We start from the raw sequence: 20,729 nt of genomic DNA, 5'->3' as shown, positions 1-20,729 counted from the left end.
GACGCCGTGGGGCAGGGCGGGTCCTCCCGGGACGTGAAGAAGAGGTTTCACCCCCGGACAGAAGTGAGGACCCCGAGGCCGGGCACAGCCGCCAGCAGCCCTGGAGGTGTGCAGGTGCTCAGCTGGACACTGCACGGGCCTCTTCCCTCCTCCCACGGTGCCGGACCTGCTGCTTTCTTTTTAAACATTCTTATTTATTTGAAACCAGAATTGGAGGGAGACACACACAGCCTACATGCTGCTTCACTCTCCAAGTGGCCACAGCAGCCATGGCTGGGCCAGGCCGAAGCCAGGCGCCGGGAGCCCTGTCCATGTCTCAGCAGGTGCAGCAGCCGTTGTCTGCCGCGCAAGGTGGTCAGCAGACTTGTTCATTCCCTCCCCATCCCAGGAGACACATTTCTTCTCACTACTCCACCCTTTTGAAAGCATCTTAGGAAACACCCAGGTGTTCAGGTCTAAAATGGAAGTGTGGCCCCTGATTCCTAGGTGCCAGCGCTTGCTGTGGGCGCAGCCCTCAGAGGTCAGGGTTGCTGCCAGCACCGCAGTGCCTGATCTCACATGATGCTGGTTCAGGTCCTGGCTGCTCCACTTCCCCCTGGCTCTGTGCTAATGTGCCTGGGAAGCAGGAAAGGCCAGGTACTCCTGGCTCCAAGATGCTCCAGCCCTGACCACTGACAGCCTCTGGGGAGTGAACAGGGCGGGAACTCTGCTTCCGTCCCTGACTCTGTCCCCCAGCCTCTCAGTGTAATGCGAGGAGCACGAAGCAGGGCCTCGGTGGTGGAATAGCAGCCCAAGCCTACACCTCTGGTGCTGGCAGCCCACAGGAGCACCTGTTTGAGAACCAGCTGCTCTGCCTGCAGTGGTCTGGGAAGGCATCGGAGGCTGGTCCAAGTGCTTCGGGCCCTGCACCCGTGTGAGGAAACCAGCAGGAGCTCCTGGCTCCTGGCTTTGGGTTCACTCAGCTCCAGCCATTGTGACCATTCGGGAAGTGAGCCAGCAGATAAAACATCTCTCCTTTCTATGTAACTGCCTTTCAAATGAAAACAAATCTTAAAAAAAAACCTCTGCCTTTCCAATAAATAGATCTAAAAATTACCAAAAACAGGTAAGAGTGAGAAGCAGAACTTGCCCAGTGCTGTCCTCCAGTGTCCCCAGCTCTCTGGACGTCGTCTTACTTCTTGTCTGGCGTCTTCCTGCCCTTACACCTTGTCTGTACGTTTTAACCTGAGGGATCGTCTGCCTTTATTGCAGCTAGATACATACAGCCAAGTTTATCACTGTTGCCGTTTGTTGATCCTAAGTCTTTTCATGCTGTTGGGCAGCGTCAGCTCTGTCCACCTGCACAGGTCGAAGCTCTGAAGCCCTCCAGCGTGTCTCTGCCCTGCCCCGGGGCCCAGCGCCCTGGCGGTCACCTCTGACTTGGACTCCCCCAAGCGTCCTGTGTGAGTGAAACCCCGTGGTGTCTGTCCTTTGGGGAATGGCTTCATTCACTTAGTGTAACGTCCTCCTGGTTCATTGTGGCGTAGCGCGGGTCAGAGCTTCCTGCCTTTGAAAACTGGATAGTATTCCAGAGTGTGACTGAGCATGCACATTTCATGCTGTTGACCAGGAGGCGCTTTTGTGGATGAAAGAGAGCCATGTTGTTGCTTGGCTTGGCAGCCTGCAGTACAAACCTGGCCCTGGCCTCCACGGCCTCCACGGCCTCCACGGCCTCCACGGCCTCCACGGGTCCACAGTTCCTCCAGCTCGTGTGGCGTCACAGTGCATGTTACAGGAGGTGCCCCGCAGGAGCTGGGCACAAAGTGCAGCAAGCAGATGCAAGCCATCCCAGCCCCCGCCCCTCAGTGGCCAGGAGCCTGGAGCTGGATGCGAGGAAGCCTTTCGCCTGTCCTAATGCATGCTGTTGGCAACAGGCCCGTGCCCGGCACAGTGCCACCCCTGTGGCGGACAGACCTCAGAGTCACCTGCAGAGCCTCCCTGGCAACTGGTCAGACATGCAAATGCTTGGCCTCTCCCTCAGCCTCACTGTATCCAACCGGAGGCGGGGGCGGAACGCAGGCTGGTGTGTCCCTGTCATCTGCCTGCTTCCTCAGTGCTCACCCTCCTCGTGCACCGCCAGGTGGCACGGGTCACACATGCCAAGCGCACAGAACGCTGCCTGCTCAGACTAAGAGGTCAGGAAACAACGTCAACTATTTACTTCACCTGCGGCCAAGTGACCCAGGCGTGCCAGCAGTGACCCAGGCATGCCCAGCAGTGACCCAGGCGTGCCCAGCCCTATGCAAATGGGACACTCCTTCCCGAAGCTGCAGCACGCAGGCTCCCTGCCCGTCAGGGTGCTGCACACTCGGTGATCTGTTCAACCCATGTATGCCGTGAGAGCATCTGTCGTGGCGAGTGGAGGGCAAGCTCAGAACTGAGCAGCACCCCGTGCCAGGAGCCCCGAGCCTCAGCTACTTCCTCTGAAATGGAGACGGCGCACTCCGACGGGGGGTGCAGAGCAGTGAACAGCCGAGGCCCAGCCTCACTGGTCTTGCACTGTCCCCGCCAGTGTTTGGTGAGGCCGGGAGTGTGGCGCTGTCCTGGCTGAGGCGAGGGCAGGTTTGCCAGGCTTCTGTGAGAGCCCCCGTCAGCGCGTATGACACGGAGAAACTGCTTTCTGCTCTTGTCCTGGCGGAGGTAACCGGTCGCACAGGGTCATGAGGGTGACTGTCAGCCCTCACACTTAGACTGAGGGGGAGCAGGAACCCAGGCCTTTCCTGGCGTGGCTGAGGGGCTGCGGGGAATGGAGTGGCAGGTCCCAGTGCCAGCTTCCCGGGAGGCCGTCCAGGGTGGGCACCGAGGCCCGGGGCTGGAGGGGCTGGGGCTCTGGGCTCACTCCGAGGTCGCCTGCACCCATCTTGACACTCCTGAGTTCTTTTTCTTACCGTGGGTTCTGCGTTTCCACTTCACGTGGGCCCTGGGCACAGACGCGTTCGGTGGGTGCGTGCCACCGCAGGACAGGAGCCAGTGTGAATGCGCTGTGAACGCTGGTCACACTCAGGCAGCTGTGTCCTTCGACCTGGTCACGGCGGCCACCTCTTGGTGACCCGTTCCGGTGTCACTTCCTGGGGAAACCTAGCCCAGGCCGCCCTGCCCACTCAGTCCAAGCACCTCACCCGAGCCCCCCATGACTCCCCCATTCTCAGGCTCTGATTTTCTGCGATGGCTGCACAGTGTCCGAGGTGAGCAGTTCGCTGAGGGCCCAGGTCCTGCTGCCTGCCCCGCGCAGCTCTCAGCCGGGGCTGCCTGTGGCGGGGCAGCGTGGAGGGGCAGCATGGAGGGAAGGTGCTTTGAGCCTGTTTCCCAGGCCCCAGGCCCTCCGGAGGCTCTGGCCTCTTTCTAACCGCGCTGTAATTACCACTCCAAATAATAATTAGCGTTTTCTCTTTGTGTGGTGCTTTGAAGGAGTGAGTCCTGCAGGGCAGGGATGGGGTTCGGTTCATCTCTGGGTCTCCAGGCCCTGCGCCTGACGGGATGTCTGGGTCATGTTTATTGGATAAATGAGGTAGGTGAGCGAGCGAAGGCAGCAGGGTGGAGGGGGCGGTTCTAGAAAGAGTGGGCTGAGCACCGGGCCGGGAGCCTGGGTCCTGTTTACTGGTAAGCCAGGGACGCGGCGAGGCCTGGAAGTGAGCAGGATGAACTCAGGGCAGGTTCCTTGGCGGGGGTGAGGGAGCCGGCAGTGGGAGGGCTCTGAGCCTGACTCATTCTTGGGATCCCCTGCCCCCAGGGAAGTGTTTGAGAATGGATAATTAAATTAATAAATGAATTGCTTAATGATGGGATCACACCACCCGTGTTTTATCTCACCCTGCGGGGTGGCAGAGATCAAAGTGTCAGGTTTACAGCTGGGGTGAGCGAGCCTGGAGGAGCAAGTGCACTTTCCCCGGTGCTGGTGATGCGATGCAGCCAGGCACTTGGGGTCAGAGCCGTACGCCTCAGTGGTGGGGACTGGGCACAGTTCCTGCCCCGTGCTCAGCTCGGCCAGGATGAGCACGGTTTCCTGAAGGTGAACCCTGGCGCCCTTCCGCTCTCGGCCCTTGGGGAAGCTGGGAAGCCCGGCTGTGTTCCCACAGGCCCTGGCCCTGACCCTTCTGCGGTGATGCAGTTTTTTTCCTCTTTTTTTGTTGTTGTATTTAGCTTTATGGGAAAGGCAGATTTACAGAGAACCATCTTCCATCCACTGGTTCACGCCTCGGATGTGCACTGTGGCCAGAACTGAGCTGATCCAAAGGCAGGATCCAAAGCCTGGAGCCAGGAGCTTCCGGGTCTCCCACATGGTGCAGGGTCCCAAAGCTCTGGGCCGTCCTCACTGCTTTCCCAGGCCACAGGCAGGGAGCTGGATGGGAAGTGGAGCTGCCGGGACACAAACTGGCGCCCAGACACTTCATTCTTAAAGAACAAACCTGGGCCCGGCACGGTGGCCTAGAGGCTAAAGTCCTAGCCTTGAACACGCCAGGATCCCATATGGGTGCCGGTTCTAATCCTAGCACCTTCACTTCATTGGACGGCCCAATGCTTTGGGACCCTGCACCCGTGTGGGAGACCGGAAGGGGTTCCTGGATCCTGGCTTCGGATCAGCGCAGCACTGGCCAATGCGCTCACTTGGGGAGTGAATCATCGTCAGAAGATCTTCCTCTCTGTCTTTCCTCCTCTCTGTAGATCTGACTTTGTAATAAAAATAAGTACATCTTTAACACACACACACACAAAAAAAACGCACATCTACGAATTCACACATCCTTCTGAAAGAGTGTCGCAGCCCTCCGCTCCCCTGTTCCTTGCCTCTCACCTGCCTCCTGAGAGACCTGACTCCAGGGAGATCCTGCAGCAGTGAGGAGCTTGGCACAGTGTCTGGCTGGGTAAGTCAGGGAAGATACGGGTGCCACGGGAGACATCACAGTGTCCTCCACTGCGGCTGCTGTGCCAGTGTGGCCTGCCATCTGCAATGCCAGCACCCCCATGTGGGCACTGGTTCTAGTACTGCCTGCTGCACTCGCAACTTGGCTCCCTGCTGGTGCACCTGGGAAAGCAGCTGAGGACGGCCCAGCACCTGGGCCCCTGCACCGTCATGTCACCCGTTGGAGACCTGGAAGAAGCTCCTGGCTCCTGGCTTTTTGGGGGGCAGTTTGTGGCCCTTTGGGGGCGAACCAGCAGACGGAAGATTGAGCTCTCTCTGCTTCAACCTCTGCCTTTCAAATAAATTAATCTTTTGTTTTTAAAAAGTATAGCATGTCCAGTTTATTTATATGTGAAATGATGCACTTTTGGAATACATTTTGGGATATTTTATCATTTGCATTTAGCTGGCATTTCTGCGGTGAGCCTGGCTCACAGGGGATGCCCGAGGGGCACATTGTGAGTCAGGACAGCACACCAGCCACCGCTGGGGAGGAAGGCACCTGTGGGGCATCCAGCCTGCTGAAACCCCTAGAGGTAGCTGCTAATTAACAGCTGCCCCCAACAGCTGTGGACGCCCCACAGCCCTGTCCAGCCCAGCACACAGTGCAGCAGGGGCATAGCCCCAAGGGACAGAAAGCTGAAGGGTTCCCTGGAGGAACGTGGGCCCTCCTCTGCCTGGTGGCCTAGGGACGGGCAGGGGCCTGGGCACTGACACTCCCTCCCCAGCTGTGTACACATCTGCATTTTCTCCCTGCCGGCCAGCTCCTCCTCAGTGGGAAGCAGGCCCACAGTCGGCCTTAAGCTGCTGGCTTCTCCTTCCATCTCTGGGCTGATGAATCCTGGGCTGGAGCCTAGGGGCTTTTACTGACTCGCCCTGACAGCCCTGTGTAAGGAGGGGCAGGCAAGGACGCTGTAGCAAAGGACCCCATCCAGTGCAACGCTGCCGCCCGACCTACAGACAGAAGGGAGCAGGCGCCTAGCAGAGCGGCTAAGACCCCCGTGTCCTACAGCTGGGTTCGACTGGCGGTTCCCATGCCAGCAGACCCCAGGGGGCAGGAGTGCCATCTCCCCCGGGGACTTGGGTCAGTCCCCTGCTTCTGGGGTGTCTCCTGGGGACACTTGAGGGCTCAAGGTAGAGCTTCTCTGTCTCAAGGGACTAAAGCAAGATTGTAGCATTTTTACTGGTGGCACGTCAGCACAGAAAAAATTTCATCTCCAGTTGTGTGACCCTCCAGCGGCCAGGACAGGCCCTGGCTGCTGCGCCACCAGCAGCGACAGCCAGACGTGCAGCTCGCCCAAACCCAGGACACCGCCTTCCCGCTCCTGCCTCCCCCAGCCCCGGACCTCCCGTGTAACAGGCCCTGGGAGAGCCTCACGGTTTGAGGGTAACTTCTGTCCCGGTGTTTGGCCTGTGCACACATGCACCCGCAGAGCTCATCGCAGCCAAGCTTCAGTACTGAACTAGAGCTGACAGCGGAACAGAAGCAGGGGGCCATGGGCGGGTTGGTGCTTGGGGGCAGCACGCACTGTGACCGTCTGCCCATGCACAGCTGAGGGGAGGGCTTGTCATTTGTTCCCTTTAGCTTTCCGGATGGGCTCCTCTCCTACCTCAAGGTCAAGGGCATTGGACAGGAAGAACATGAAGAAACACGCTAAGAGTACAAGGGTTGTAGCATGTTTGTTTTTAAAGGGCAGATTCATTTCCGAAGAGCCCTTGCACCCGCGTGGGAGACCCCAAGAAGCCCTTGGCCCGGCCGTGGGCCTGGCTGCCACTTGGGGGGCGAACCAGCAGATATAAGATGTCTCCTTGCTCTCGAACTCTGCCTGCCAAATAAAAACCTTCTCCAAGTGGACTCGATGAGCGCTTCTGCTCAGGTGCTGCTGGAGACTGCACCTGTCGCCTGGATGACTTCAGGACAAACAGGCCCACGACTGCAGCCCTGGACCTCCCTCTCGGACCCCCTCCTCCATGACTGCTGTGGCAGGCAGGTGCTCCCTGCCTCCCCGCAGCCCGCTCTGCCCACACAGCCGGAAAGCCCGCAGCCAGCCAGGTCCACCAGGCTACTAAAACTCTCTGGGGAAAAGCTGTCACGCCACCCCACCGGCCTCCTTCACCAAAGCCTGGAGGTCTGCTTCTGGGGTGACAACAACAAAACCATAAACGAGTGAAGCGGAGGCGAGCTTGGTGGGTAAAGGGCACAGGGCGGGGCAGGGGCCCAAGGGAAGTGGTGTGCCTGTGTGAGGGCCACAGGTCCACTGGACCACGCTGGGTCACCCCCAGGGTCAGCACCTGGAGGCCAGGCTGGGCCACCCTGGCGTCAGGCTAGCAGGGTCAGTCCAGGGTCTGGCTTGCTGGGCCACCCCAGGGTCCAGCTCATGGGGTCAGCCTCTGGGGTGGCCACCACAGGTCCGGCTCGCAGGGTCAGCCTGTGGGGTGCCTCCCCAGGGTCCTGCTCCTGGGGTCAGCCTGTGGGGGGCCTCCCCAGGGTCCGGCTCTTGGGGTCAGCCTGTGAGGGGCCTCCCCAGGGTCCTGCTCTTGGGGTCAGCCTGTGGGAGACCTCCCCAGGGTCCGGCTCTTGGGGTCAGCCTGTGAGGGGCCTCCCCAGGGTCCTGCTCCTGGGGTCAGCCTGTGGGAGACCTCCCCAGGGTCCTGCTCTTGGGGTCAGCCTGTGAGGGGCCTCCCCAGGGTCCTGCTCTTGGGGTCAGCCTGTGGGAGACCTCCCCAGGGTCCTGCTCTTGGGGTCAGCCTGTGAGGGGCCTCCCCAGGGTCCTGCTCCTGGGGTCAGCCTGTGGGGGGCCTCCCCAGGGTCCTGCTCTTGGGGTCAGCCTGTGAGGGGCCTCCCCAGGGTCCTGCTCTTGGGGTCAGCCTGTGGGGGGCCTCCCCAGGGTCCTGCTCTTGGGGTCAGCCTGTGGGAGACCTCCCCAGGGTCCGGCTCTGGGGGTCAGCCTGTGGGGGGCCTCCCCAGGGCCCGGATCGCGGGGACGCCCCGCGCGGCCTCGGCAGACAAGGGGTTACGGCGACCGAGACGCCGGGAGGCCGCGGCCAGGCGCGAGCGTCCCTCCCGGGCCGCGGACAGCGCACGCGCGGGCAGCCCACGGCGGCGGAGCGGGGGGCGCCGCCCCGACACCCGGAAGTCTCCGCCTAACGGGCCGGGGCCTCCGCGCGGACGGGGCGCGGCCGGAGGACCCGTGTCGGCCCCGGGGGGCGCCGGAGCCCGCGGGCAGGGCGGCCCAGCGAGGCCCGCCGTCCCGGAGCGGCGACGACCGGGGGGCGGCCCGGAGGGAGGGCAGCGCGGGGAGGGGACGGAGCGCGGCGCGGGCGGAAGCGGCCGGGGAGGTCACTTCCGGCCTGGGCGCCCGTCCCCCTGACCCCAGGGTCTGAGTCGCCGCTGCCGCCGCCGCCGCCGCCGCCGCCGCCATCCGCGGGGAAGCAGACGGGAGGAGGAGCGCGGCGCGGCGGCCCCGGGGCCGAGGAGGTGAGGGCGGGCGCGGGCGCGGGCGCGGCGGCCGAGGGGGCGCGCGCGGGGAGCGGCGGGCGCGCGGGGAGGGGGTGGGGCGGGCGGGAAGGCGCGGGCGCGCGCGGCGGGGCGGCCAGTGCGCGTGCGCGGCAGGCGCGGGGGGGTGGGGTGGGCACGCGGGGCGGCGAGTGCGCGTGCGCCGTCAGGGGGGCGCGCAGCCGTAGCCACGCGGGTCGGGAGTGCGCGTGCGCGCCCGCCGGCCGGGCTGCGGGAGCGCGCGGGGAGGGGCGGGGCGCGCGTGCGTGTGCGCGGCGGGAGCGCGCGTGGCGGTGTGCGGGCCGCCGGTGGCTGCTTGTGGCTCCCGGTGGCTCCCGGTCGTTCCCCGTTCCCCTTCCCCGGCGACCTTTCCCCTTGGGGCGGAGCGGCGTGGTCCTCCGGCGCGGGTTGTGGCCGGAAGTGGTGGCGACTGCCCGGCGGGGGAGGGTCGGCTGGACGGCCTGGGCGCCCGGATCGCCTGCCGTCCCTTCCTTCCCGTTTTCTTGTTGGCGAGTCAGCAGGGTCCCGTGGCTTGCCCCGGGCGTGTGCACCCCGCCTTTGACACGGCGGGGTGGAGGGCCCATTCATTTAGCGCTGACCGGACGGGGAAATGAGTGACGGGGCAAGGTCAGCCACCGCGTGGCCGTCCTGGAGCTGGGCTGCAGAGCGGGCGGGTCCGCCGCCTGCCCGCCTCGAGCTGTACGGACTAACGGCTGGGACTTGGGGGTCAGCACGGAAGAGGACCCGGGAACGAGGCTTTGGTGCTGGGTTCTGCACGGGACGGATGAGCAAGGCTGCGGGTTGAAGGCAGGAGGCTGGGTGGTGGTCACTCAAGGTGACTGACATGTCAGAGCAGTGTCCAGGCCCATGCTGGCCCAGCCCAGCCTAACCCCCGAGGAGGTTGCTTAGGGCTTCAGGAAGAGTGACTTGGACGGGGGGTGCTGCTGGTGCCAGGACCCAGCGTGGCAGCCTGAGGACCCAGCTAGGATGGGATCTGCCCCGGCAGGGTCACCCAGTTGCCTTGATCCTGGCTTAGCACCTGAAGGAGGCCTAAGCCGCTTTGGCTGACCTCAGCTGACGCACCTGTTGCCCGTAGTGAGTGCTTGGGCTGGGTGTCCTGTGTGCCTGTCACGGGGTGGGCACTGTGTCCGCCCACTGTGGCTCTGTGGCTCAGTTATGACTGGGGCAGTTGAGGAGGTAGTGATGGCGTTGACCCTCCTGGGGAGACCCTCAGGGAGACCCCGCGATGCATCCTGGGGGCGACCGTGTGTGCTGGGCCCTGGCGCTGAGCTCCTGGCGCGTGGCTTGGACGTGAACTTCCCCTTTCCCAGGCTGAGTTTCCTCCTCAGGCGCCTGAGATGGACAGTGGTCACAGTGAACCCCACGCTGCGCCTGCTGACGACGCAGCCAAGACTCGCGGACAGAGGACAGGAAAGTCCACTGGCATGGCCCTGGGGGGCTCCAGGCCTCGGGGGAGGACATGGGGCCTACAGGGGCAGTGGAGTTGGGCCTGGCAGCAGCAGCAGGATGCAGCTCCCCTACGCCCTCCCGCACCCTGGGCTGGACGCTCGCCACCCTGTGCCCTAGGCCCTCTGGGCCTGGGCTGGGTGCTCGCTGTTCTACATGCTGTGGGGCGGAAGCGGTCACCTCGTGACCAGGGGTCCGACGATGTAGCCAGCAGTTGGATGGCTTGTGTGTGTGTCCACTGCCATGCCTCCCACCCTGGGGCAGATGGGAGTTGTGCGGAAGGCATCTTGGGTGTCGGTCTCTAGTTCCTGCTGGGCAAGGCGCATGGCGTGAGTCCAGCTGGGAGCCTGGTCCACAGCCCTGCCCTCCTGGACGCCTCCAGCCTGGGGGAGCAGGACTCGGGCTGCGAGCTGTGGCCAGCACAGGGCATCGAGTCTCCTTGGGAGGCAGCGAGCTCACAGCCGGGGCTGCCTGTCCTTCGTGACCCAGGGCCCTGTTGGCACTTTCCTGGCTCCTGCCGTCTCCCTGTGGGTTCCCACAGCACTGGCTGCTTTCTGCTACAGCGGTGCAAGGAGAAGTGACCCCGGCCTGGCAGTGGACGCTAGGTCAGAGCCTCCGGCTCCCAGGCTGCCATGCAAGGTGTGTGCTGGGCAGTGCCAGTGCTGCACGTCCTGTGGGAACCTGCGGGAGGTGCTGTAGAGTCAGGCAGGCGTCCTTCACAGCCGTGGGCTGCAGAGAACCGCGCTAGTGTCCTGGCAGGCCTGGCCCTGACTCTTGCCTTCTCCTTCGAGTCCGTGTGACGTAATAGGTGTGTCCCACTGGCCGCGATGACCTGTAAGGCGAGGGCTCAGCAGGGGGAGCACCTAGCTCAGGGTGCAGGCCCAGTGGGGGTCAGGGTGAGAGCGTAGCCGCTGCTCCAGCCCTGTGACAGGGATAGCAGGTGCTGCCGAGGCCTGGCCAGTCCAGCCAGTGGCGCCCTGGGGGTGACGGGATGTGAGCTGTTACTGTGGAAGGTGCACAGTCACCCTCCCTGCCCCGGCGCTGGCCACCAGGGTTCCTCAGCCTTTGCACATCTTTCTGTCCCTGACTGGAACAGTGCCTTTGTTTCTGGCACCTCCACCTGGGGTGCTGATGGCTGCCCCCCAACGCTGCAGGCTCCTGCTGGGAGCTGGGGCTGCGACACTGGCAGGAGTGAGGCTCCTGTTGCTGCAGCGGCTGTGTGGTGCAGCACTTGGGGTGTAGGGGCTGTGACGTGGCCCAGCTCTGCCTGGGTCACCGAGACTGGGAGCCAGCCCTGCAGGGAGTGTGAGCTGTGTGAGCTGGGAGGCGGAGGAGTCCTGCGGGCTGGGTCCTGTGCTCCAGGCCGGGCCTTGACACCCGACATCACGGGAGCAGCGGCCCTGCAGGACGCGGGAGGAGCTGAGCACAGCAGTGCAGAGAGACAAGGTGTTCGTGGGGCTGCCGTGTCCCCAAGGTGTGTCCCCAACAGAGCGTCCCTGTGGGTCCCCAGGCCTGCGGCGTAGACAGGAAGAGCAGGGTGTCCCTGAGGTGCACAGGCTTGCAGCGTAGACGTTCCGTCACTCAGCCGATGCACAGGGTCAGACTCACTCAGCCGATGCACACGGGGTGAGCCCCCTGGAGGGGGCTGCCCTTGGGAAGTGGACGAGGCGTGTCTTGTGGGACGTCTGGGGGCTTGAGCTGAGCCTGGGTGGTGTCTGGGTCCTGACTTCTGAGTGCTGGGGTGCGCCCTGGGGTGTGGGATGACCGGAGATGACAGAGGGGCAGGTGAGCCATGGTCAGGGAGTGGGGCAGGAGAGAGGAGCAGGTTGGCCTGGCCAGTCAGCGGAGTGGGCGGAGCCCGCAGAGCCCCCAGGCCAGCTGGGCTGCGGGCCAGTGGAGAGCGCGGCTGCAGGCAGCAGGTGCAGTGGGAGGTTGGAGGGGCTTGATGGGCCTGGGGTGCTGAACTTCAGCCCTGTGGGGTGCAGGGCACCTGCCTGTGATTTGAACTTGCTCATCTTGGCCCCACTGACTTTGGGACACTGTCCTTACCCCCTTCTGTCCCAAGCGGTCCCTCTGCTTTCCGGGGAGCCCCGAGTCCACTTTGCCAGTGGCTTCATGTACTGAGTATGTTGTGGGTTTCACGAAGCACAGAGCTTGGGGTCTGGCCCATGAGCAGGCGTCAGACCTCTCCCTGTTATGGCCCAGGCACTGCCATGCAATGGATCTGCTGGTTTGTTTTGCTCCATGGCTGCTCAGGAGTGTCCCCTCTGTGTGTATGCCCACACAGGTTTGCATGTCCTCTTGGGCACACACCTGGTGGCATCATGGGCGCCTGTCCGCTTGGTCACAGGGGGGGCAAGTGCCTGTCGGGGGTCGCCCGACTCTTGGTCTAGAGCCGCTACGGTGGGCCGCTGCGTCGGGGCCATGTCCGCCTGATCAGAGACTTACTACGCGTGCCACTGGTGGCTGTTCGAGGGCTAGGCTGTCACTTGGTCACAGGCCTGGTGGCGTCGTGGGCGCCTGTCCCCATGGGCACAGGCCTGGTGGCGTTGTGGGTGCCTGTCCCCTCGGGCACAGGCCTGGTGGCGTCGTGGGCGCCTGTCCCCATGGGCACAGGCCTGGTGGTGTTGTGGGCGCCTGTCCCCTCGGGCACAGGCCTGGTGGCGTTGTGGGCGCCTATCCCCTCAGGCACAGGCCTGGTGGCATCACGGGTGCCTGTCCCTCTGCATCCTTTTTCCCAGAACCTGTTAGGCGCAGTGGGGCAGCATGGCACTGCACCTTCACTCCTTGGGCCTGGCTTGCATCCTTGGAGGTGAGTGATGGCATTGTCTTCTCGGCTGTGTCTGCTCTGCGGGAATGCCGCCCAGGGTCTGCCCAGACTCTTGACTGGGTCTGGAGTGGCTGCCTTCTTTTTTTTTTTTTTTTAATTCATTTATTTATTTATTTGAAAGAGTTACAGAAAGAAAGACAGAGATCTTCCATCTCATGGCTCACTCTCCAGATGACCAAGCACATGGCAAAATTGAGCCAAGCCTAGGCCAGGAGCTTCTCCTGGGTCTCCCACATGGATGCAGGGGCCCAAGCATTTGAGCCATCCTCTGGAGTTTTCCCAGGCCATTAGCTCGGAGCTGAATGGGAAATGGAGCAGTTGGGACATGAACCATATGGATGGCAGCACCACAGGCAGTAACTTAACTTGCTATACCACAGCTCTGCCCCTGGGTGACTTTATAAAGATCAGCTGGTCTTTGGTGAGGGAGGGAGACTTAAGAGAATCAGGCTGGAGGTGAGGGCTGTGGGAGGAAGCAGCTGGAGTGGACAGTGAGGCGGGGCCTCCAGGGAACGGGTGGGAAGTGAGGCCGAGGAGTGAGATTCTGCGATCGGAAGGTGAGGCAAGTGTGTTGAGCGTGGGGAGGTGGGGTGCACGCAGGTCTCCTCCGGCCCGGCACCCGGGCTGGCAGCACTAGAAAGGCAGCGGTAATTGGCGGGCAGGCATCCAGAGGGGTGGGTGGGGCCTAATAACAACAATAATAACAATAATTTGTCTCGAGGTTAATAGCACTCCCAGTGCCGCGCGCTAATTGGATTGTTCAGGGTGGGCAGGGGAGGAGTGCTTGGCCCCAGCCCTGCTGCCCATGGCCGCTGTCCACCTGTAAGTGCTTTTCATTTGGCCTTTTCCCTGGGCCAGCGGGGTGGGGGGTGGACCCTTCCTGGGCCACGGTGCTTTCCTAGCCCCAGCCCCTTGTGCCACAGGCCCTCCCAAACCGGGCATCTGAAGGGGAGATGGTAGGAAATGCAGGGCAGCCCGCAGCCTTGCCCCTCCAACTGGGGCTTCCCATCTGGGCCCTGGCTCTCAGTTCCCAGCCGATTTTCCTGCCATGGGCCCGACTGCAGTGGCTGGGGCTTTGTGGGCGAGAAGCACGCTAGGGCAGGGGCGTGGGGGAGAGGCGTGCTGGGGGGCATGGGACGTGGGGGAGAGGTACACAGGGGGATGTGGGGGAGAGGTGTGCTGGGGGGCGTGGGGCATGGGGTAGAGGCGTGCTGCGGACCCTGGGGCGTGGGGGAGAGGCGCGCTGGGGACCCTGGGGCGTGGGGGAGAGGCGTGCTGGGGACCCTGGGGCGTGGGGGAGAGGCGTGCTGGGGACCCTGGGGCGTGGGGGAGAGGCGTGCTGGGGACCCTGGGGCGTGGGGGAGAGGCATGCTGGGGACCTTGGGGCATGGGGGAGAGGTGTGCTGGGGACAGTGGGGCATGGGGGAGAGGCGTGCTGGGGCCGTGGGGCGTGGCGGGAGAGGCATGCTGGGGCCGTGGGGCGTGGCGGGGAGGCAGTGGGATTGGTGGGGAGGCTTGGCCCCGGGGGGTGGCAGGGTAAGAGTGCTATTAACCTCCCCCCAGCTTTGGGGGAGGCAAGGGGTGGTAGGGGGAGACAGGAGGAGGCCCGGCTTGGGGGAAGGCTAGCGGAGGCAGGAGGAGGCTGGCGGAGGCTAGCAGAGGCAGGGGGAGGCTGGCAGAGGCAGGGGGAGGCTGGTGGAGGCAGGAGGAGGCTGGCGGAGGCTAGCGGAGGCAGGGGGAGGCTGGTGGAGGCAGGAGGAGGCTGGTGGAGGCAGGAGGAGGCTGGCGGAGGCTAGCAGAGGCAGGGGGAGGCTGGTGGAGGCAGGAGGAGGCTAGCGGAGGCAGGGGGAGGCTGGTGGAGGCTGGCCGAGGCAGGGGGAGGCTAGCTGAGGCAGGGGGAGGCTGGCCGAGGCAGGGGGAGGCTGGCGGAGCCTGGCCGGGTTACAGTTTGCTGTGGTGCGGGGTGCGGAGGCGGCCCCAGGTCGCTCCTCCCCCCTGCAGCCTGGGCGGCTCCTTGTGTTCTAACGCGTCTTTAGTGTTTATGGTTGTAACCAACTTTGGCACGGTTTCTGAACGCATGTTTACTTTTAATAAAAGATACGCACTTACCAACACGTGGTGGTGTTCCATACGCTCACAGGGTTGCCTGGGTGTGGGCAGAGTGTGGGCGTCCCTGCTGGCCATCAGGAGCATCTGGGCCACGTGGCCTGGTGCTCTGGGGCCCCTCGCTCCGGGCCCCTGTCGGCCAGCCCCAGCTGTGCCAGCCAGCCAGCTGCGTGAAGCTGTGGCGCATGCGAAGCCCTGACGGCTCACCACCTGTCCTCTGGGAGCTCTGCCGTCCCGAGAGCCAGGGTGACAGGAGGCAGGCTGGAGGGGACGTGTGCTGCAGTGGTGGCCCCGCACGGGAGGACCTGGAGGCCGGCAGGACGGGGCCAGTGCTTGGCGGGCAGTGCCTGCTCTTGGCTACACGCAGGTGCCACAGGCGAGGGCTCCCCCTGTCTCGGGGAATGTGGTGCATGGTAGACTCTGCCTCTCCTACAATGCCCAGTGCCTGATGGGTAGACTTCACTACGGCCAGCACAGCGACCTTCAGCCTTCCTGTTGCTGAGACACCCGGGGGTCAAGTTAGAAAGGGGGCGTCTGGTGCATAGCGTAGTGGTCAAAATCCTCGCCTTGCATGCACCAAGATCCCATACGGTCGCCGGTTCTAATCCCAGCAGCCCAGCTTCCCATCCAGCTCCCTGATTGTGGCCCGGGAAATCAGTCGAGCACGGCCCAAAGCCACATGGGAGACTTGGAAGAAGCTCCTGGCGCCTGGCTTCGGATTGGCTCAGCTCCAGCCATTGCGGTCACTTGGGGAGTGAACCATCGGATGGAAGATCTTCCTCTCTGTCTCTCCTCCTCTCTGTATGTTTGCCTTTCCAAATAAATAAATTAAAAAAAAAAGGGGGACCAGTGGGGCTCACACAGGGGCAGGGCCTGGCAAGCCTGGGCCCTGCTGGCATTTCCTCCTGTCTTTGGTGGTCAGTGGGCCTTGGTTCTAGTCTTTCCTGTTCTGACCATGGTGGTCTCGTGTCCCAGCCCTGCAGCTCTGGGTCTGAGGGGAGTGTGGGGCCAGGTGGAGAGACACCGGGGTGGTGTCTGAGGATGCAGGCCTGTGGCCACTGTCTCAGAGGATCCTGGGACTCAGGTGGAGGCCCACGCTGTCCCCAAGTGCTGCCTGTCGCTTGAAGCACTTCTGATGTCGCAGTGGGTTTTCCATCCTTGCCCTCCCCCGGGCCTCGTTTGCCTTGGTGTCTCTAGCCTTGGGAGCAGCCCCTGTCCCTGGGGAGGCCCTGTGCCTGTGGGTGGAGGGCGAGGACAGTCGGCGGGGCCGGTTCCCCACAGCGGTGACAGAGCCAGGGTCTGGCCCTGCTGGGAGAGGGGCACCAGGGCCTGGGCATGCCCTCCCACAGATGAGGCTGTGCCAGGAGCAGGATCTCCGGCCCGAGGCAGAGGGCAGGAGCAGCGAGACGCTGCCCAGCGGGCGCGTGGAGAGCTTGGTGAACCCTGGCGTGTGTGGAGGGGGAGGCAGACAGCAGGGCAGCACGTGGTCGCGGCAGGCATGACCGCACACAGCTGCTGGCGGCCGTGGGGTCACTCCCAGCACCGTGCCGGGGACCACTGCTGGCTGGGCTGTGTATGGGGAGGCCTCACCTCACAGCCAGCCTGGAAGAGTCGCTTGACCGTGGCCTCCAACGGGACTCAGGACCTGCCATGCCCGAAATGGGAGCCACATGTTGCATTTTGGGTAGATGAGTTGTTTGCTCTTTTCTGACTGTGCCAGTCAGCTGCCATAATTGCCCCAGACCCTGGCGGAGTGCTCACGCTGCGTGTCTGCTCCAGCTGTACTGCCCAGTGTTCCCACACACCGGGCCAGTTGGCCAGCTGTGGGAGGCGCCCAGGTCCCACAGGGTGGGGAGGTGGAGGAGAGATGGGGCAGAGGCTCAGGATGGACGTGGCATATGGGGCACTGATGGGCCTGGGGGGCACTGTGAGCCATTCAGCCGCCCCACCCTGCACACAAGCATGTTCGTGTCCCCCTGCCAGGGAGGACACTGGGACTTGGAGGTGGAGCTTGAGCATGAGTCCCCGACACACAAGGTTTACCCTCTGTCCACACGAGGCCTGCTGCCAGCTGCCCTGCCGAGCGCTGGCCCCCTGGCGTCCTGTCAGCTCTGTCTTCCATCTGCCTCTAGCAGGGACCCAGACATGGAGCTGCGGGAAGAGGCCTGGTCTCCGGGGCCGCTGGACTCTGAGGACCAGCAGATGGCTAGCCACGAGAACCCAGGTGAGGGGTCTGCTGCCCTCCTGCCCCTTGCCCTTCCCTGACCCAGCCCTGCACTCTCTGTGGCATGGGCTTGTGTCCATCAGCTGGACCTCATCTGGTTTGCTCCAAACATCCCAGATGATCTCGGCAGGAAGCGCCAGCGACTGGGGCTGGGGGCCATGGCTGAGCGAGGCCCGGGGATGAGCTCTGAGCAGGCTGGGGGCCATGGCTGAGCGAGGCCCGGGGATGAGCCCCGAGCAGGCTGGGGGCCATGGCTGAGCGAGGCCCGGGGATGAGCCCCGAGCAGGCTGGGGGCCATGGCTGAGCGAGGCCCGGGGATGAGCCCTGAGCAGGCTGGGGGCCATGGCTGAGCGAGGCCCGGGGATGAGCCCGAGCAGGCTGGGGGCCATGGCTGAGCGAGGCCCGGGGATGAGCCCTGAGCAGGCTGGGGGCCATGGCTGAGCGAGGCCCGGGGATGAGCCCTGAGCAGGCTGGGGGCCATGGCTGAGCGAGGCCCGGGGATGAGCCCTGAGCAGGCTGGGGGCCATGGCTGAGCGAGGCCCGGGGATGAGCCCTGAGCAGGCGGGGGGCATGTGCTCGTGTGCAGGAGCGGGCTGAAGGTGGAGCTTTAATTCCTTTTCACTTGGTGGTAAAGCAGTGTTTGGCTTGTACCACATGTACTTGTGGACCACAGGAGGCCCTGTGTGGAGGTGACATGGCTCAGTGACAGCACAGGGGGGCTCCAGTCCCTCTGCTCTGATCTGACTCCACTGTCACACCACAGAGTGGGTCCCACTGTGCAGGCAGCCTTGGGGTGTGCGGCCTTTCCGTGCCCTCCAGGACTGCTGCCAGCCTCTGTACAGGTGAGCCCATGCCACAGTGCTGCTTTCCTACAGCCCTTCGTGTGGGCATCTCAGGGCAGGGGACGCGGCACTGCCCAGCAGCCTCACCCCAGGCTTCTGAAGATTCAGCCTGGTGCCTGTACAGTGCCTGGCCTTCCTGCCTGCTGGCCTTCGGCCTTCAGCCTGGGGCCTGCGGCCTGGGGCCTCTGTTGCAGGATAATCAGAAACAAGCTTCCCACAGCCAGAGCCTCCTTGGCTGGCCTGTGGGTTCCCCCAGGTCCCCATGCAAGCACAGCAGGGCCTCCCAGGGCCTCCTGGCTGGGGAGGCAGGTGCCTCCAGATGTACGTGAATGCCTGCAGCACAGCTGCACCCTGGGTGCTGGGACCAGTCAGGTCAGGTGTGCACCCCGGGTGCTGGGAACGGCCAGGTCAGGTGTGCACCCCGGGTGCTGGGAACGGCCAGGTCAGGTGTGCACCCCGGGTGCTGGGACTGGCCAGGTCAGGTGCTGCAGCGGGCAGGAACTGTCTTTGAGGAGGAAGAATGGAGTCCTTGGTGACCCCAGGGGCAGCAGGGGCCAGGTGTGAGCCCTGGGGGCTGTCCGGAAAGTGGGCAGTGGGAACATGGGACTGGAGAGTGGGGCTGGATTTACCCGCTGGGTGGGGAACCCTGCAGCCGTCAGTGGATGCGCGCAACCAGCCGGAGTTGGCCGTGGTTCCCCTCGGGGCTGGTGTCTGGGCTGCTACACTAGCTGTGTGTCTGGCAGGCACCGGTGGTGACCCCAGCGTCGAGTCAGCTCTGTGTGCGGCAGGAGAAAGAACTGCACCTGCTGAGCCAGTGCCCAGTGCTCGGCCCCGCCCCCTGGGGCTTCTCCTGGAGGGGCGAAGCCCAGGCTGTGGCTCCCACGTCCCCTTGCCTGCCTCCTGGGTCCCCACAGTGCTCAAGACTGTTTCCATGGCCCCTGATCCTGGCTCGTGGAGGAGGGCGGTGAGCAGGCAGGTGCCAGGGGCGACTACCTCCTGCGGCCCAGCAAGGGAGGCAGGCAGCAGGCCAAGGGCGTGGGCTGAGGAGGCGTGCTTGCACCAGTGAGGGAGGCTGGGCTCCCTGCCGGGGTTCCTCGAGGCCCCTGGAGCCCTGCCTCGCTCATGTCCCCCGTCCCTCCCTTGCCTTCCAGTGGACATCCTCATCATGGATGACGATGATGGACCCAGCTGGCCGCCCACCAAGCTGTCCCCGCCCCAGTCCGCGCCGCCCGCGGGACCCCCGCCCCGGCCGCGGCCACCCGCCCCCTACATCTGCAACGAGTGCGGCAAGAGCTTCAGCCACTGGTCCAAGCTGACTCGGCACCAGCGCACTCACACGGGCGAGCGGCCCAACGCCTGCAGCGACTGCGGCAAGACCTTCTCGCAGAGCTCGCATCTGGTGCAGCACCGGCGCATCCACACGGGCGAGAAGCCCTACGCGTGCTCCGAGTGCGGCAAGCGCTTCAGCTGGAGCTCCAACCTCATGCAGCACCAGCGCATCCACACGGGCGAGAAGCCCTACGCCTGCCCCGACTGCGGCCGCAGCTTCACGCAGAGCAAGAGCCTGGCCAAGCACCGGCGCTCGCACAGCGGCCTCAAGCCCTTCGTGTGCCCACGCTGCGGCCGCGGCTTCAGCCAGCCCAAGAGCCTCGCGCGCCACCTGCGCCTGCACCCGGAGCTCTCCGGGCCTGGCGTGGCAGCCAAGGTCCTGGCGGCCAGCGTGCGCCGGGCCAAGGCGCCCGAGGAGGCCGCGGCGGCGGACGGCGAGATCGCCATCCCGGTGGGCGACGGCGAGGGCGTCATCGTGGTGGGCGCGCCGGGCGAGGGCGCCGCCGCGGCTGCAGCTGTGGCGAGCGTGGGGGCCAAGGCGGCTGGGCCGCGGTCACGGCGCGCTCCAGCCCCCAAGCCCTACGTGTGCGTGGAGTGCGGGAAGGGCTTCGGGCACGGAGCCGGGCTGCTGGCCCACCAGCGGGCCCAGCATGGCGACGGGCTCGGGGCGGTGGGTGGCGAGGAGCCGGCGCACATCTGTGTGGAATGCGGCGAGGGCTTCGTGCAGGGTGCCGCGCTGCGCAGACACAAGAAGGTCCACGCCGTGGGCGCGCCCTCGGTCTGCAGCGACTGCGGGCAGAGCTACTACCGCGCGGGCTGCGAGGAGGAGGAGGCTGAGGGGCCCGGCGGGCGGTGCGGCGAGTGCCGTGGTGGGGAGGGCCGGTAGGGCTGGAGAGCCCGGGGCGGCGGGTAGGGCCCCTCGGGCTTGGCAGGGAGCAAGACCCAGAGGCCAGGGGCTGCAGACGCGGCACAAGGCCCAGGACGCGGTGTGCTCGTCGCTCCGCCTCCCCAAGTTAGGCAAGGACGCCTGTCCACTGAGACCGCACCTGGTGCTCTGCAGACCCTGCTGCCCGGGACCTGGATGAGTCCCGGTGGACTGGGCAGAGGTGGCGAGGAGCGGCCTGCTGCAGCGAGAGTGCCCCTCCCCTGCCTCCAGAATGTTCTTTGTGGGCTGCTCCCTGCAGGTGTTCCGGCCGCCGTGGTTCCTCCGACTTGTGCGGTAGTGGACGCTTGGGGACAGGGGCGGGCCTGTCCGCGGGCCTGGCGGGGACAATAAATGGCACTGTTCAGTCGTCCCTGCCTGCGTGTTCTTCAGTCTGGGAGAACCCACAGGGTCGGGGTTCTGCTGGGCTGTCCAGGAGGGGGCATGGAGCCTGGAGCCAGCAGCCCTGAGTGCTGCCAGCGCTGGGAGCCGCGCGAGGTGACTGGTCATGCTGCAGTGGGCGCCGGATGGCTGCCAGGTGCGACCAAGGGAGGCGTCTGAGGCTCTCTGTCCT

General features: G+C 64.6%; 1 protein-coding gene across 4 annotated transcripts; it reads left to right on the top strand.

Annotated features, from left to right (window-relative positions):
* Positions 1-8,261: 8,261 nt before the first annotated feature.
* Positions 8,262-20,525, top strand: ZNF787 (zinc finger protein 787). Of its 4 annotated transcripts, none has more exons than XM_040978146.1 (3): positions 8,262-8,417; positions 16,974-17,062; positions 19,056-20,525. In XM_040978146.1, exons 2-3 carry the CDS (start codon positions 16,984-16,986, stop codon positions 20,117-20,119), a joined length of 1,143 nt encoding a protein of 380 aa, XP_040834080.1. In that variant the 5' UTR covers positions 8,262-8,417; positions 16,974-16,983; the 3' UTR covers positions 20,120-20,525. The 4 variants fall into 4 exon arrangements, with proteins under 4 accessions (XP_040834080.1, XP_040834079.1, XP_040834078.1 ...); XM_040978145.1 differs by having other exon boundaries at positions 16,971-17,062; XM_040978144.1 differs by lacking the exon at positions 8,262-8,417 and having other exon boundaries at positions 15,743-17,062.
* The last annotated feature ends 204 nt before the right edge of the window (positions 20,526-20,729 follow it).

The sequence above is a fragment of the Ochotona curzoniae genome, unplaced genomic scaffold (genome assembly GCF_017591425.1).
Source record: "Ochotona curzoniae isolate NIBS_2020 unplaced genomic scaffold, NIBS_Ocur_1.0 contig_2861, whole genome shotgun sequence".
NCBI classification, from domain to species: Eukaryota; Metazoa; Chordata; class Mammalia; order Lagomorpha; family Ochotonidae; genus Ochotona; species Ochotona curzoniae.
The sequence above is the reverse complement of the archived record's forward strand: the minus strand, read 5'-3'. Positions and strand labels throughout refer to the sequence as shown.

Excerpts from the sequence above, each read along its gene's own strand:
- ZNF787 (XM_040978144.1), top strand. The coding sequence starts at position 16,801 with ATGTTCGTGTCCCCCTGCCAGGGAGGACACTGGGACTTGGAGGTGGAG. Across the intron at positions 17,063-19,055 it reads GGCTAGCCACGAGAACCCAG|TGGACATCCTCATCATGGAT; the intron begins GTGAGGGGTCTG and ends CTTGCCTTCCAG.